This window comes from Onychomys torridus, chromosome 5, assembly GCF_903995425.1.
Source record: "Onychomys torridus chromosome 5, mOncTor1.1, whole genome shotgun sequence".
Classification (NCBI taxonomy): Eukaryota; Metazoa; Chordata; class Mammalia; order Rodentia; family Cricetidae; genus Onychomys; species Onychomys torridus.
In genome coordinates, this window is record NC_050447.1 from 136,537,990 (window position 1) to 136,553,635 (window position 15,646).

A 15,646-nucleotide genomic window follows, 5' to 3' on the forward strand; every position below is an offset into this window, starting at 1 on the left:
ATTTGAACTCATGATCCTTCTGCCTTTCAGCATCCCAAAGTACTGGAATTACAGGCTGTATCACCTGGTAGTGGGCTGATACTTTCTGTTTTTAAGTATAAGAAGTTTTTCTTTCCTTTTATAAAGTTTGTTTTAGGACTTAATACATATTCAGCTCATGATATTGACTACTGATGAACAAAAGGAAAGGCTTCAGCAAAGATGTGGAACTCACAAAATTGCTGTGGACAAACTCTTCAAAGAAAATAGTCTTGTCTAATCGCAGCACTTGGGAGTCAGAGGCAGGTGGATCTCTGTGAGTTCGAGGCCAGCCTGGGCTACAGAGTGAGTCCCAGGACAGGCTCCAAAGCGACACAGAGAAACCCTGTCTCGAAAAAAAAAAAAAAAAAAAAAAAATTATATATATATATAATATATATATATATATATATATATATATATATATATATATATATATATCACATCAGTTTGGATGTCAATGCTACATTCTCCTCAATACTGAGAAGTAACTAGCCTATGAGAGCTAAACTCAGCATGAAGTCAAGGGTGATCTTTAATTCCTGGGTTTCCTGCCTCTACCTCCCAAGTGCTGGAAGAACAAGGAGTCCACTACATCTGGTTTTTTTGTTTGTTTGTTTGTTTTTGTTTTTTCCTTTTTCTTTTTTCTTTTTAACTTGAGGCTCTTCCTCACGCTGTGGTCTAAACTTGAATTTTCTGTTTTCCTGAATTAGCCCAATGAGTATTGTGCCACAGGGCTTGCAAACTTTTACTATTTCGTGCCCAGAAGAGGGTTCAACAGACATTCCATAAGGCCCAGCCTCACACTCTGTTTAAAGGTCTTGTTTGTTTTGTGTCTGAGACAATCTTACACTGTAGCTCATGCTGGCCTTGAACCTGAGGCAATCCTCCTGCCTTAGTGTCCTTAGTGTTGGGATTGGAGGAATGAGTCACCATGCTGGCACACATATCAACAAACGCACTCAAAGGTTCTATTTCTCGGCATTATTGCCTTCCCAGCATTTGGGCATGCTCCTCTCCCTCTCCTCTTCTGCCCTTTTTTTTTTTCCCCTTCGAGACAGGGTTTCTCTGGGTAGCTTTGTGCTTTTCCTGGATCTCACTCTGTAGACTAGGCTGGCCTCGAACTCACAGAGATCCGCCTGCCTCTGCCTCCCGAGTGCTGGGATTAAAGGCATGTGCCACCACAGCCCGGCTTGCCTTTCTTGATTTCTCCCTGGCTTTACTTTGTTCGCACGTAACCATGTCCTAACTGGCTTCATAATTGAGATCTTCTTAGCTTGGTTTTGCTGGGTACTAGAATTATAGGCAGGGCAACCACACCCTGTTTATCATCTAATTTCCTGATAATAATCGTCCTAAAGAGTGTGAGATACTTTATTGTGGTTTGATTTCATTTCTCATAGTTAGTAGGGATGCTGGTCGTCATTTCACGTATTTATTGGGCATTTCACTCTATTTTGAGAGAAGGTCTCAGTACAGGCTGCCTTGAACTATGTAGATGAGGATGACCTTGTCAAGTATTGGGACTGCATATGTACTTTAGTGAGACCAATTTATGTGGAACTGGGAATCAAACCAATGGCTTTGTGCACTCTAGGCAAGCACTTCACCAACGGAGCTTCATCCCCAGGCCTAGTATGCTCTTTTAAAAGGTACTTGGATTCATGATACCTAGTGGAGAGACCGGAGGCCCAAGTAATTCTTCACGACTCCAACACTAGCTTGAGTCAGTTACAAAGAGGCTCATCTGCAGCAAGTGGCAGACTAGATTCTTGCATGGGGTACTCCCGCCTGCTTCTGGATGTCCCCAGCCTCTCTAGCAGCGGCCCCGCCCCTGAGCGCGTGAACACACCCTTCACTTGCGTGGCCCTGCCCCTCCCGGCCGCACGCGGAAGCGTTTCTTGTCACGTGGCCCCGTGGCCGGATTTGTAGTTAGATCTTTCGGTGACTGCCTAAGGCTTGGAAAAGTGCTGCCTAGCGGGGATGCAAATTCCTGACTGAGCTCAGCGTGGGTCTTTCCGGTCACGTGCTGTGCCGAGCAGCTGCTAGACACGTTATTGCTAGGCAACGCTTGCACGCTCTGTCCTGCGGTGGATCCCCGGAGTGGAGGTTCTGGGCGCCGCTGGCTGACATGGACCAGTACTGCATCCTCGGTCGCATCGGGGAGGGCGCCCACGGCATCGTCTTCAAAGCCAAGCATGTAGAGGTGAGGCCAGCCGCGCGCGCTGTCCGAGGGGTGCCCGCTGCGTTCCCCCTGCCTCAAGCCGCGAGCTGCGGCCTTTCAGTGCTGAGACCTGCCAGTGCGAGGGCCTCCCGGGTCTCTGGTTGCTTGTCTGGTCCCTTCTGTGGTGATCCCATCTCCAGCGGCAGGACTGCGGAAGCGCATCCCAAGCGGACGGTTTAGATATTCCCGACCTAGGGGCGGATCTCTGTAGATATCTTGTTCGTGGTGTGTTCTCTCCCAGCCCTTCCTTGCCGAAGGTTTTTTTTAGCAGTGTCTGCACTCTTCTTGCACAGACTGGAGAGATCGTTGCCCTCAAGAAGGTGGCCTTGCGGAGGCTGGAAGATGGCATTCCTAACCAGGCCCTAAGGGAAATCAAGGCTCTGCAGGAGATCGAGGACAGTCAGTATGTGAGTGGGGCTGGGCTCCAGTGGGCAGGCTGGGCTGCGGTGGACAAGACGGTGGGCGGCAGGTTCCAAGATAGCTTCTTGCCCTCTTTCACTCATTTCCATCTCTCCCTACCCACCTACATACACTTTAAAGGATTCCTTTCCAATCCCCACTCTGCTCCTGCCTGCTTACCCCTTATTTATACTCCCAGGTCCACTATTTGCCTGAGTACTTCACTCCCCTCCCCCGTTCTCCCTCTTCTTTACTCAGTGCTCACACATTCATTCATTATTTCCCTTTATTTTGTGATTTCTCTCTCTTCTTTCCTTCTTGTCCCCCCCCCCCCCCCACCTTCCTGCTTTCCTTCCTTCTCAATGCTAGGCAGGTGCTGTGCTGCTAAATTATGTCCCCATACTAATTTCTCAGTAACTTGTACCCGCTGAGCCCCTACTTTGTTCTGCGGGTCTGTTAAAGGCTTTATATGTGCTTACTTGAGTTCTCCCTGCTTTTCAAAGTAGGTTTCAGGAATTTGTTAAGCAAGGGGAATGTTTCATTTTCAGGCTCACTCAGTTCATGGGGCCTCAGCTATCCAGTGAAGACTTTTCCCTGGGGCTTCCTAAAAGTCCTGACCTGTGCACAGGACCAGTGGCACTGAGGAACTGGTCCCAGTCTGTTTCCTGAGAATATGTGTGTAATGGAATCAGTAGGAGGTCACATACCTGGTGTATATCTGTGTGCTAGTGTGTTGTGAATTCTGATGGTGTGTGTTTCAGGAATGACTGTAGATGAGATATATTTTCATTTCTTATTCCTGTATAATTTGTGTACTATCTGAATGTAGGTGTATGTTTTAATTTGTCCAATGATTATTTACTATAAAAAACCCAATAAGATGTTTCTGTTTTGTTGTTGAAAATTAAAGGTCTTTCCAGACAGCCTGTGTTGTGGGACAGGGGTGCAAGGTCCATAAGGATGCTAATGATTGCCAGCCATCTGAAGTTGCCATTTTAATTAATTAACTAATTAATTAATATTTAATTTTATGTGTATGAACATTTTGCCTGCATATGTGTGTGTGTACAGTGTGTGTGCCTGGTGCCTATGGAAGTCAGAAGAGGGCATTAGATTCCCTGGAACTGGAGTTATGGATGGTTGAGAGCTACTATATGGTTTGAGAGGTCCCAAACCTGGGACCTCTGCAAGAGCAACAAGTACTCTTAACCACTGAACTTTCTCTCCAGCCCAAAGTTTTCATTTTAAAAAATGCACTAGGGGGTTGGGGGAATGGCTCAGTGGACAGTGTTAAGCAGGTGAATGCCAGGTGGGTGTGGTACCCCACCTGTGAGACAAATGTTTGTAAGGTACTGGATGGGGGATCCCTGGAGCAACCTGGCTAGTTAGATTAGCATATTGATGAAGTTCTGAATTCAGTAGAGACATTGCCTCAACAGATAATGTGGAGAGCAATTAAAGAAGACTCCTGACTTCAGCCACGGTTTTCCACATGCTCATGCACACACATACATCCACACACAAAGACATATGTAAAAAAATAGATTTGTCCCCGGCCTTTATCATCCTCTTCACTAACTACCACTTCTTAGGTGTCTCTTCAGGGACTAACATCTGTCTAGGTTCCAGGAGCACAGGACAGAACAGCAGTGTTCATCAGCTGGATGTTGTGGTTTATACCTATAATCCCAGCACTTAGGAAGTGGAGGCAGGAGGATCCAGGTCATCTTATGCTGCATAGTGAGTTCAAGTCCTTTCCTCCCCACTGTTCCAAAAAGACACTTATTTTCTTGTCCCTCTAGCCATCTCTGCTAGCCTTAGGGCCTTGCTCTTTCTGCTTTCCTTGCTCAGACCTGCTTCTTTGACATCTGCATAACTGGCTCCTCCTTGGGTTTACTCCTGACCGAACCCTTCTAATAATATATACATACTTCCTCTGCTCTCTCACAGTCACACTGCCCTCTCTTCCTGCACCTTACAGAGCCTAGACATATATTCCCTTTATTATCTGTGGTCATCTGCTTCCTGTTCTGTAAGCTCCTCTGAGTCCTTGCATCCAGCTCCCTGTGCTATGTAGCCTGGGCCTGAAGACTTTGGGAGCTACTGTGTGTGATGTGTCTTCATTGTCCCAGTCCCAGAAAAGCTGTGATCCCTGGTTCTGTCCCCAGGGTGCTAGGCTTTATGCGCCTCTCCAGGTGATCTGCAGGTGAGTGGGCTGGGTTGAGCAGTGGGTTGCTGCTGCCCACTAAGTGACCTTCTGACCTTTTCCCTGATTATTAGTGGAGAGTTAGAGTAGAGACTACCTTGTCTCTGGGTAGCAGAGCACCATGAACCCTGCGTTTCCTGGCCATCTTTGCTTGTCTGGCCCTCTGTCAGTGCCTGGCTGATGGTACTGCTGATGGTGGGGCACGAGCAGAGGAGGTCTGGAGGTGAGTCTAGAGCAATGGTTCTCAACCTTCCTAATGCTCCAACCCTTTAATATAGTTTCTCATGTTGTGATAACCCTCACCCATAAAATTATTTCATTGCTACTTCATAACTGTAATTTTGCTACTATTATGAATCATAATGTAAATATTTTTGGAGATAGATGTTTGCCAAAGGGGTTGAGACTCACAGGTTGAGAACCACTGGTTTAGAGCCTGATAGGATTTCTTCCCTCAGGTGGTTCAGCTAAAGGCTGTGTTCCCACATGGTGCAGGGTTTGTGCTGGCCTTCGAGTTCATGCTGTCAGACCTGGCAGAGGTGGTGCGCCATGCCCAGAGGCCACTGGCCCCAGCACAGGTCAAGAGCTACTTGCAGATGCTGCTCAAAGGTGTTGCGTTCTGCCACGCCAACAACATTGTGCATCGGGTCAGTACCAATATGGGCTGTGGTGGGCTAGAGTAAGCTAATCCTTGAAGAGGGTGCAGTCAGAGGGTCTTAAGGTAGGCAGCCAGGGCTGTGGCTTTAGAGGAGATGGTGGCCTGGCTGCCCCTTTCCCTGTCCTGAAACCCTGTCTAGGTACAGGGGAGACTGATGCCTCCTTTTGTATGCACAGGACCTGAAGCCTGCCAACCTGCTCATCAGTGCCTCAGGCCAGCTCAAGATAGCTGACTTTGGCCTGGCCCGGGTCTTCTCTCCAGATGGTGGTCGCCTCTACACACATCAGGTGGCCACCAGGTAGTGGGGCTGTATCCCTGCCAGTCCTCTCACTGGGGAAGACACCTCTGTACCTTCTGTCCAGGCACGGGCTGTGGGGCTGGGATGAACTTGTAGCTTCTCGTCAGAACAATAATCCACCTGTGATCTCAAACCCTTTTCTCCCAGGTGGTACCGAGCTCCTGAGCTCCTGTATGGTGCTCGGCAGTATGACCAGGGCGTTGACCTATGGTGAGACACTTGGGGTAGATGAGGTAATGTGTGCCGTGGTGATGTCCTCTCTGGTTAGACTAGTCTGAGCAGCTTGGGATCTGTGTTCTTCACCCTGATGTTTTTGAGTTTGTTAGGGGAAGGTTAGGAGAGTGGTAGTTTCAGGCAGGAGGCTTCTGGGAATGGAGGGTGAGGTGGTCTGAGGTACAAGGCATGTAGTATGTTTAGGTATCTGACTTGAAGATAAGGCAGTGGTGCTCTAGAGTGAGGCTTGTGTCCCTGGATATGGAGGTTCAGCAGTTTTGGGGACTAGGGAGATAGTTTGTGGTATTCAGAGGTCTAAGGTTTGGGTTGTTCTGCGTTTCTGTCCCCCAAAATGGAGGAGGAGCTGGGTGTCCCAGACATGAGGCTCTAATTGTATTGGCGCTGTCAGAGGCTGCTCTGTTCTAGAACTGATGTCTGTGGGGGAGTAATAACGGCTGCACTAGAAACCTCTGGACCTTGACCTGGCATGAGGTGTCAATGCTGTTGTGGGTAGCTTGATCACCCATGTGTGAGATGTCCAGTTGCTTAGATCTGTATCCACAGGGCTGTGGGCTGCATTATGGGAGAGCTGTTGAATGGGTCCCCCCTGTTCCCTGGAGAAAATGACATCGAGCAACTCTGCTGTGTGCTTCGCATCCTGGGCACCCCCAGTCCTCGAGTCTGGCCGGTTAGTAGCAGCCATTGCTGGGGAGGGGGCAGGTGTGCTCCATTCCCCAGTAGGAAGTGACTCCTTATGCAGATGTTCCAGGGCCCCAGCCTCCCTTGACCAATGAAGATCACTTTCTTGGCCCTGCAGGAGGGCCAGGTTTTGTCTGGGTAGCATTTCAGCAAGTTGGGCAAGGAGCAGGCCTTAGAGAGGGTTAGAGGGGCTAAAGGAGAACATGTGTGGGTGATGGTGAGCCGTGACCTGAGGCATTGGGAGTGGTAAGGCAGGGGCTGCTCTCACTGCCTTTTCCTCTTCTGGGCTCAGGAGATCACAGAGCTGCCTGACTACAACAAGATCTCCTTCAAGGAGCAGGCACCAGTGCCCCTGGAGGAGGTCCTTCCTGATGCCTCTCTCCAGGCCTTGGACCTGCTGGGTCAGTTCCTCCTCTACCCTCCACACCAGCGTATTACAGCCTCCCAGGTAAGGTTCAAGGTTGTGGTCACTGTTCTGATACTCTGCCCTCAGTAGCCATGGGACCCTGCCAAGTCAGTGACTCTCAGAATCTGTGATGGACTAGAACCCCAGGAGATGGGACTTTACAATAGGGTGTTTTTTAGGAGGCTTCAGTAGAGTAGCCAGTGACCTTGCCCTCTGTGACTTGTCCATTTACCTCTCTGTCAGTGGTTCCTTCATGCAGTTACAGGTGTTGGAGTTGTCTCCCTCTTACTTGATGCTCCTCATGTCCTTATCCCTCCTATGCTTGCTCCTTTCCTTGGGCTTGTGCTCCTGTGTCCTAACCCTTCAAATCCTGCAGCATCTCTCTGGTCTTCAGCCTTTCTCCCCAGCTCTATTGTATAACTTGTTCTGGGAGACATGAACAAGTGTCTGTTCACTCCAGATAGACACTGATAACAAATCTGACCTGAGTCTAGTCACAGTTTCAGGTGCTTCCTGGGACTTGTGAGTTTCCTTTACTTCCTGAGTCTTTAAGGAGCCTCCTGCCCAGAGGGAATGTTTCAATTGGGAGGAAATAGCTACCCAACAAAGCTATCATTATTGCTGAGGACATACTGTGCATTTTGCCCCTTCCTCTGTTGGCAAGGCTTTTAAGCTCACTGCCATGTTCCTGGCTACTGGAATAGTGCTCCAGACAGGCACACAGGCAAGGTTTGCTGAGTCAGCTGAATGATTCTGGGGGCAGGTAGTGACTGGATTTCTTTTACTGACCTTTATTTGCTACCCCCAGGCCCTCCTGCATCAATACTTCTTCACAGCTCCTCTGCCTGCTCATCCATCTGAGCTGCCAATTCCTCAGCGCCCAGGGGGACCTGCACCCAAGGCTCACCCAGGCCCTCCCCATGTGCATGACTTCCATGTGGATCGGCCTCTTGAGGAGTCACTGCTGAACCCAGAGCTGATTCGGCCCTTCATCCCAGAGGGGTGAGATGCTCACCCAATTCTGCTGCTTGCCCCAGGAGCACCTAGACAGCCATTCCTCTGCCTCTTCCTCATTTGCCTTCATAGCCTCCCCAAGGCTATACATACCACACCTTGTCCTTACTCCTTAGCCTGCTTGAGGGCTGGGCTCCAGGAGGCAGAACCATGAAGATGTCCAGCCCAGCAGAGAACAAGACTCGCAGCCTCCAGAAACTACTAGCTGTGACCTTCCCCAGGGCTACCACTCAGTGGTGTCACCTACCTTGGAGATGGTTCTCTAGGCTCTGTCTCCTGCTCAAGTACCTTGCACAGCTAGGAAGGTAGGCTTGCTTTGGTTTGGTTTTGAGTCCTCTGGGCCAGGATTTGAGATTCATATAAAAGCCCTGAGTATTTCTGCCTGTTTCTATTAGGGTGTCAGTCACTCAGAAGGTGCTTCCAGTCAGGGCCACTTTGGTCCTGAGGCTTCCTGTGCCATCCATGTGACTTGAGTGCTCACCAGTCAGGGTCTGGAAGTTGAGGCCCAGAGACGGACAGTCTGGCTCCCAAAGCACACTTTCCACATGTTGCGTCATTAGTCAGTTTTTTCAGAAGGATAAGGGTGAGCCAGAGTCTGCTGTGCAGATTTGAAGCAGGCATTCCTGGAATTCATTCAGTAAATAAACTCCAGTGTAACTCAGCCAGCTTGTTGATTCTATTTCATAGGAGTATAGAAAGATGAGTCTAAAATAGTACTCAACCTTCCTAATGCTGTGACCCTTTAATACAGTTCCTCAGGTTGTAGTGACCCCCAACCATAAAATTATTTTCATTGCCACTTCATAGCTGTAATTTTGCTATTGTTATGAATTATAATGTAAATATCTGATATGCAGGATATCTGATATGAGATCCCTGTGAAAGGGTCGTTCGACCTCAAGGGGTCATAACCCATAAATTGAGAGACACTGGTCTAAATGTTACTGAGATGTCAAGGACCAAGAGGAGGGAGCAGACAGATGTTGAGAGGACTTGTGTAGCAGGTAGTAAGGTTTACTACAAGGTTATATAACAACTAAGACAGGATATTGTTTCAGGAATTGATTAGATAGACTCTTAACTATCCATTATTCATATATACCTAATAAAATATGCTAGTGGTTATGGCATATACCTGTAACCCTAGCACTCAGGGGTCTGAGATAGGAGGGTTCTCAAGAATGGAAGGTCACCCTGGGCTACAGTGGGGGATCCTGTCTCAAAAAAAAAGGTGTATATGTGTATATATGTATATGTGTAAGCATGTATATAATATCCACACATAGGAGACACATTATATTCTTAAAATGTTTGTTTTAGACCTAACATGTATTGATTGTTGTGTGAGTATTGGGGACACAGAGGTGACTAACAGATTTACACTATACTGTGCTCAGAAAATCTTGATGTCTTCATAATCCAACCTCCATTTATTTCTCTGGTCACGTCTTTTGTAGACTCTAAGGTTAGTCAGGATCCATTAGTTTCTTGTAGCTCTTATGTATGCACAGGTGACAACTTGTGTCTGGACGCTGTTTGGAAACAGTTAAGGTACAGGCTGATAAAGGTAGTCCATTTGGTGATTTACAAACTGGTGCCTTCAGTGATCTCTGCAAAACCTTTTCTAACTCTGCATTGCACAGTGATAACCAGGTATTCAGTGAAACAATACAAACAGCAGAACATGTGCAAAAGTTGTCCTTTGACCTTTGCACATCCCTTTCATTTGGGAATTCTTTCCTTCTGGAGGCCTGGAGCCCCACCTCCATCCACTCAGCAGGTGCACCTGGCCCATCCCAGGGCTCTTGAGAGAATCCCAGCCCATCCTCAGCAGGTGGTCAGAGGCTATGCTTGGGATTGAGAAAACTCTTTTCTCTGAATGGAACTTGAGAGAGACAGGATCTTTCTGTCAGGGTTTAAGGGTATGGAGGGACTGGAAGAGCTGTGCTCCTATGACAAGAGCAAGCTTCAGGGGTAAATGAAATTCATAAAGAGAATAAAATTGAAAGGAGAAGGAAAGTACTAATGACTTTATGTGCTTGTGAATGGCAGGAACTTTTAACAGTGGGAGTGGGTTTCAGCATTAACAATGATCTAAGACAGGAGGAAAAAAGAGAAGAGGAGAGAGACAAGGACATAAACTAGCTGACCTCTGGGTTTTCCCTCTGGTTGCTTAGAAATAGTGTCTGCCTGGTCTTCAACTTCACACCTTCTCTTTCTTCATTCTCTAGAGCAGAGAGGCTTCGTACAGGTGACAGCTTTGCCTATGACTCCTGGTCTCCACCACTGTTTTGTGACACTGTTCCTGGGGATATAAGAACAAAACATCTATTTACCCCAGCTAGAGAACCAACAACAGACCAAGATACAAACATCGCCAAAGTTCAACTTGGTGAAACAGCATTGCTGGGTGTGGAGGATTGAAAGAAAGGGAATGCACCAAAGGGGATGGTTCGTGCCTTCAGTCCCAGCACTTGGAAGGAGAGGCTGGCAGATCTCTGAGTTTGAGGCTAGCCTGGTCTACAGAGCAAGTTTCAGGACAGCAAAGCTTAGGCAGTGAAAGACAGAAAACTAGTGAAGATGTAATTGAATGAGGGGCCGTGTTCCAGCCCCAGCAAGCAGCAGAACTTGGCAGCTTTGGCCATGTGGTTCTGGATTTAGAGTTAAGGATAGAAGAAGAAAGGAATTATGCAATAAAGCTGCTGAGGCTAAGTATGTGTCAGGGGTGTCCCTGAATGGAGGCTTAGAGAGGCCGTTGTGTGAAGCTATGAAATTGAAGCCTGGATTGCCTTGGAGAACCCAAGATGTTGGAGATGCTAGAGCCATGGGATGCTAGAGCCAAGGAGAGCAGGGAGTGGAATCAGCCTAAGAAAAAGTGTGTTGCAGTCAATAAAACTGAGCGGAGTTAGAGATTTTAAGAGCATATTGACATCAGATGTGGAGATTCAGAGTTTGAAGTTTGCCCAGCTGGTTTTCTGTTTTGCTTTGGTCCAGTATGTCCTCACTACACTCCTTTCCCTACATTTTGGAATGGTAATGCATATCCTGTGCCATTTTATGTTGGAAGTATGCGATCTGCCTTTTGATTTTAAGATTTATTTATTTATTATATATACAGTGTTCTATCTGCACATAACCCTGCAGGCCAGAAGAGGGCATTAGATCTCATTACAGATGGTTGTGAGCCCCCATGTGGGAATTGAACTCAGGACCTTTGGAAGAGCAAGCAGTGCTCTTAACCTCTGAGCCATCTCTCCAGCCCCCTGCCTTTTGATTTTAATTTTTAAAAATTTATTATTTTTTATGTGCATTAGTATTTTGCTATGGGTGTCAGATACTGAGGAACTGAAGTTACAGACAATTGTGAACTGCCATGTGGGTGCTGGGAATTGAACCAGGGTCCTCTGGAAGAATAGTCAGTTCTTTTAACCCTTGAACCATCTCTCCAGCCCCCTTGATTTTGATTTTTACAGGGTGATTATAGTTAAGAGCTTGCCATGCATCTCAGAAGAGACTTTGCCTTTTTCTTTCTTTCTTTTTCTTTTTTTTTTCCGAGTCAGGGTTTCTCTGTGTAGTTTTGGTGCCTGTCCTGGATCTCACTCTGTAGACCAGGCTGGCCTGGAACTTTCAGAGATCTGCCTGGCTCTGACTCCCGAGTGCTGGGATTAAAAGCATGTGCCACCACCACCAGGTGAGGCTTTGGCCTTTGAAACAAGTTTGAGACTGTTATAGACTATGGGGACTTCTGAAGTTGGACTGAATACATTTTTTTTTTTTTTTTTTTTTTTGCATTATGATATGACTATCCTCATTTCGGGGCCAGGGAGAGGAATGTGGTGGTTTAAAAGAAAATGGCCCCCACAGGGAGTGGTACTATTAGGTGTGGCCTTGTTGAGTAGGCATAGCCTTGTTGGAGGAAGTTTGTCACTATGGGGGTAGGCTTTGAGGTCTCTTTTTCTCAGGCTTCCCTCAATATGACTTTTAGAGCACTTCCTGTTGTCTGCAAGATGTAGGACTCTGAGCGCCTATTCTAGCACCATATCTACCCACACACCACCAGTGTTTCCCATTACAATGATAACAATAGATGAACCTCTGAAACTGTATGCCACCCCAGTTAAGTGTTTTCTTTATAAGAGTTGCCATGGTCATGGTGTATCTTCACTGTAATAAAAACTCTAAGACATTGGGGTTATTTACAGAAATATGAGTGAGGGGTTACTTACAGAAGCAGAAATGACTAAATTACTCCCAAACCCACTCCAGAATGGGTGACAGCTCATGGAACCTGGAAAGCTGGTGTACCCTTCACAACCTTCAGGTTTTAGGGAACTGAAGCCTTTGAGTTGTTTACTTCTTGAGCTTAATCAATTCCTTGTAGGATGGAATGTTTTGCTTCCCCTTAGAGCATCATGTGTCTTTACAAGCCTCCCTTTAAGAGGGAGGGTTATATTTTGGAGGAAATTACTACACAATCACCACTAATTTGGTGCCTTATATAAGATTCTGAAAAAAAAAAAAAAAGATTCTGAAGTGACTTCCTCTCTCATCCCATCCTGGGGTAAACCCATGAGATTCAGAGAGCTAGCTTTGCTCTGCATCCTAGAAAACACAGCATCCAGCCAGCTAAGAGGGGACCAAAGCCAGCATATAGATGAGAATGTCAAAGAGCAGGTAGCATAGGGACAGTGGCAGGCCCTTGAGGTACACTGGGAAAGCATTCTCCTTCTACAGCCTTTAGGTATCTTTTGAGTTTCATCTAATTTTGAAATGTTTCTGATGTGAGGATTGTGGTGGTTCGGGGAACATTCTGACCCTCTTGGGGATTTTCCTGCGTAGATCTTTTCTATACCTGGCTTGATGCTCCCTGATGAGATGTGAATCTACAGATGGGTTGAGATTGGCCACCTCTGTGTCAACCGGAAAAAATGAAGGATGTATCTCCAAAGTTAGGTGCAATTTTATTAGACAGCAAATACAATTAAATGCTGATTTAAAATGAATGACAATTCCTGTTTCTGTATGATGGATTTGACAGGCAGATAAAGCAAATGTGGAGTTTCCAGTTGCCATGAGGCTCAGCCAGATAATAGGGACAGGCGTAAGAATATGCAGACAGTAGATGGCGCCATCGGCTTGTGTGATGTGATCTACATTGCATGCCCTAGAGACTTGAGTAAGGACGTGGGAAGACGGAAAGGAGCAGATGAATTTCCTAAACTCTCTGAACCCTAAGAGGCCTAGAAGACAGGAAGTCATTCCTACTACACCAAATCATGTGACTTAGATAGGCACAGCCTGAACAGGGCAGTTTCCACCTTAGGCTGCCATCTCCTCAGAGACAGGGGCCTCAAAGCCATCAAAGGGGGCTGCCACCTTCAGGATAAATTAGAGTACTGTCCCTGGGGACCTTGTCAGAATCTGGTCATCCCAGAACAGTGGAACTGATCATTGCAAGGGGTGGGACTGAGGGACAGTAGGACAAAAGAGGGATGGGGAGGGCTTGTGGAAAACTGACCTCAGTGCTGATATTTCTGCTATTTTTACCACCTTAAGGTGAAAATAGGGACAAATACTCACCGTGTATCGTCCATGAGATAGGGGCTTTGACAAGAACATAAGAGCCACCTACATGATGAGTAGATCACTCCTGGGCTACCTGCCACTCTGAAACATCTTGGTTTCTTCTTGTCCACCCCAACTCTTCCTACCATTTCTATTTCTCTTCATACTGGGGATTGTTCCTAGTGGTTATTGTTTTTTTTTTTTTTTTTTTTTTCTCTAACACCCTTTTCCTTTTTATGAGTCTATTATTTTGCCTGCAAGGATGTTTGTGTACCACGTGTGTGTCTGGTGCCAGCAGAGGTCAGAAGGGGGCATCACGTCCTCTGGAACTGCAGTTACAGATGGTTGTGAGCAGCCATGTGGGTCCTCTGGAAGAGCAGTCAGTGTTCCTAACCACTGGGCCATCACTCCATACCTGCTGGTGGTAGTCTTTAGAATTGGTAATGCCAGAGCCATTTGTTTCTGCTCATCTTTATTTAGGTCTTGGGGAAACTATGATCTAGGCCAATGTAATAGTAGCTCACCAAAGAGTAGTATGCTTACCTTCTCTTATAGGATCATGGCTTCATACCTGTGTACCTTTTAGTATCATTCCTCATACATGCATACTTCGCAGATCACATCTTCACACATGTGTATCTTCCAGGATAATTTCTCATAATGCATACTTTCCAGGGCTATGGCTTCATACACATGTACCTTTCAGGATCATTCTTCATATATGTATCCTTTCCTGGATCATTCTTCATATACATACTTTTCAGGGTTATGGTTTCATACATATATGAAATGCATATGTATATGTATACCTTTAGGATCACATCTTTGTGTTATTACTTTTGAGTGAGAAATATTTTTCTGCTTTTCCATCATGGCATTTTTAATGAAAAATGAGGAAATGGGGCTGGGAATGAGGCTCATTTGGTACAATGCCTACTCACCATCCACAAAGCCTTGGATTAATCTGTAGTACTACATAAAGTGAACCTGCTGGTGCATACTTATAATCCTGACACTTGAGAGGTGGAGGCAGGAGTGTAGAGGGTAGCTGTTCCAGCTTTGACCTGGAAGTACTACCTCCAATTAGGCTTCCAATAACTGCCATGCCTATGAAGTGGGGCTGAGACGGGAGCCCTTAAGACCCAAGATTCAGATGGGCTGGCTTTCTTGGTTCCTTGATCCTGGATGCTGGATATAGACTGAGCAGAGTTTTTCAGAGAATACCACTGGACTGCACTTCACCTTTCCTGGACCCTGTAACCTATCCCTTTACTTGTAAGTTACCCGCCAAAATACGCCCCCCCCTTTTTTTCTGGAGCTGAGGACCGAACCCAGGAACTTGTGCTTGCTAAATCCCCAACCCAATAAACCTCCCTTTTAACTATGTGGAGTTGCCTTAATATTTCCACCAATACAGGAGGATCAAAAGTTCAGGGTTAATCCTTGGCTACATAGAAAGTTCAGGGCCAGTCTGGGCTACATGAAATTCTGTATCAAAATAAACAAACAAAAGCCAAATCTAGATGAATGTATAGAACAAAATGTTTCTGGCTTATAATATGCCAGTTTAGTTGTTCATAGTACCTGTCTGCTTTGTGGTTTTTTTTTTTTTGTGTGTATATTTATGTGCAAAAAATGTATGCAGGTATGTGCACTGCTGACCATGCAGAAGCCAGAAATCAACACTGAATGTTTTACCACTACCATATTCTTTTTGAGATAGGATCTTTTCCTGAACCACATAACTAAACTGACTGGGCAGCAAGCTCCAGCTTCCTCTTGCCTCCTCCTCTCAGTTCTGGGCTTACAGACACACACTACCACAGCTGGTCTTTACAAGGACATGGGACTCCAAACTCAAGTTCTGATGCTTGCATAGCAAGCTCTTAATGTGTTTATTAGGGTGATAACTTGGCTAGCATCTTTCTTTTCCACCAGATGATATA

General features: G+C 46.3%; 1 protein-coding gene across 3 annotated transcripts in view; it reads left to right on the forward strand.

Annotated features, from left to right (window-relative positions):
- The first annotated feature begins 1,944 nt into the window (after window positions 1-1,944).
- The window catches only part of Cdk20 (cyclin dependent kinase 20), a 61,675-nt gene continuing 47,973 nt past the window's right edge, over window positions 1,945-15,646 (forward strand). Inside the window, exons 1-10 of one of the 3 annotated variants that reach the window (XM_036187013.1) lie at window positions 1,945-2,224; window positions 2,536-2,649; window positions 5,306-5,494; window positions 5,682-5,803; window positions 5,951-6,013; window positions 6,581-6,704; window positions 7,008-7,163; window positions 7,930-8,123; window positions 8,252-8,440; window positions 10,367-10,633. In XM_036187013.1, coding sequence (XP_036042906.1) covers window positions 2,150-2,224; window positions 2,536-2,649; window positions 5,306-5,494; window positions 5,682-5,803; window positions 5,951-6,013; window positions 6,581-6,704; window positions 7,008-7,163; window positions 7,930-8,123; window positions 8,252-8,440; window positions 10,367-10,559 — 1,419 coding nt within the window. In that variant the 5' untranslated portion in view covers window positions 1,945-2,149 and the 3' untranslated portion in view covers window positions 10,560-10,633. Of the gene's footprint in view, window positions 2,225-2,535; window positions 2,650-5,305; window positions 5,495-5,681; window positions 5,804-5,950; window positions 6,014-6,580; window positions 6,705-7,007; window positions 7,164-7,929; window positions 8,441-10,366; window positions 10,634-15,646 lie in introns of those variants that run through there. The other 2 variants (XM_036187014.1, XM_036187015.1) reach the window with 2 other exon arrangements.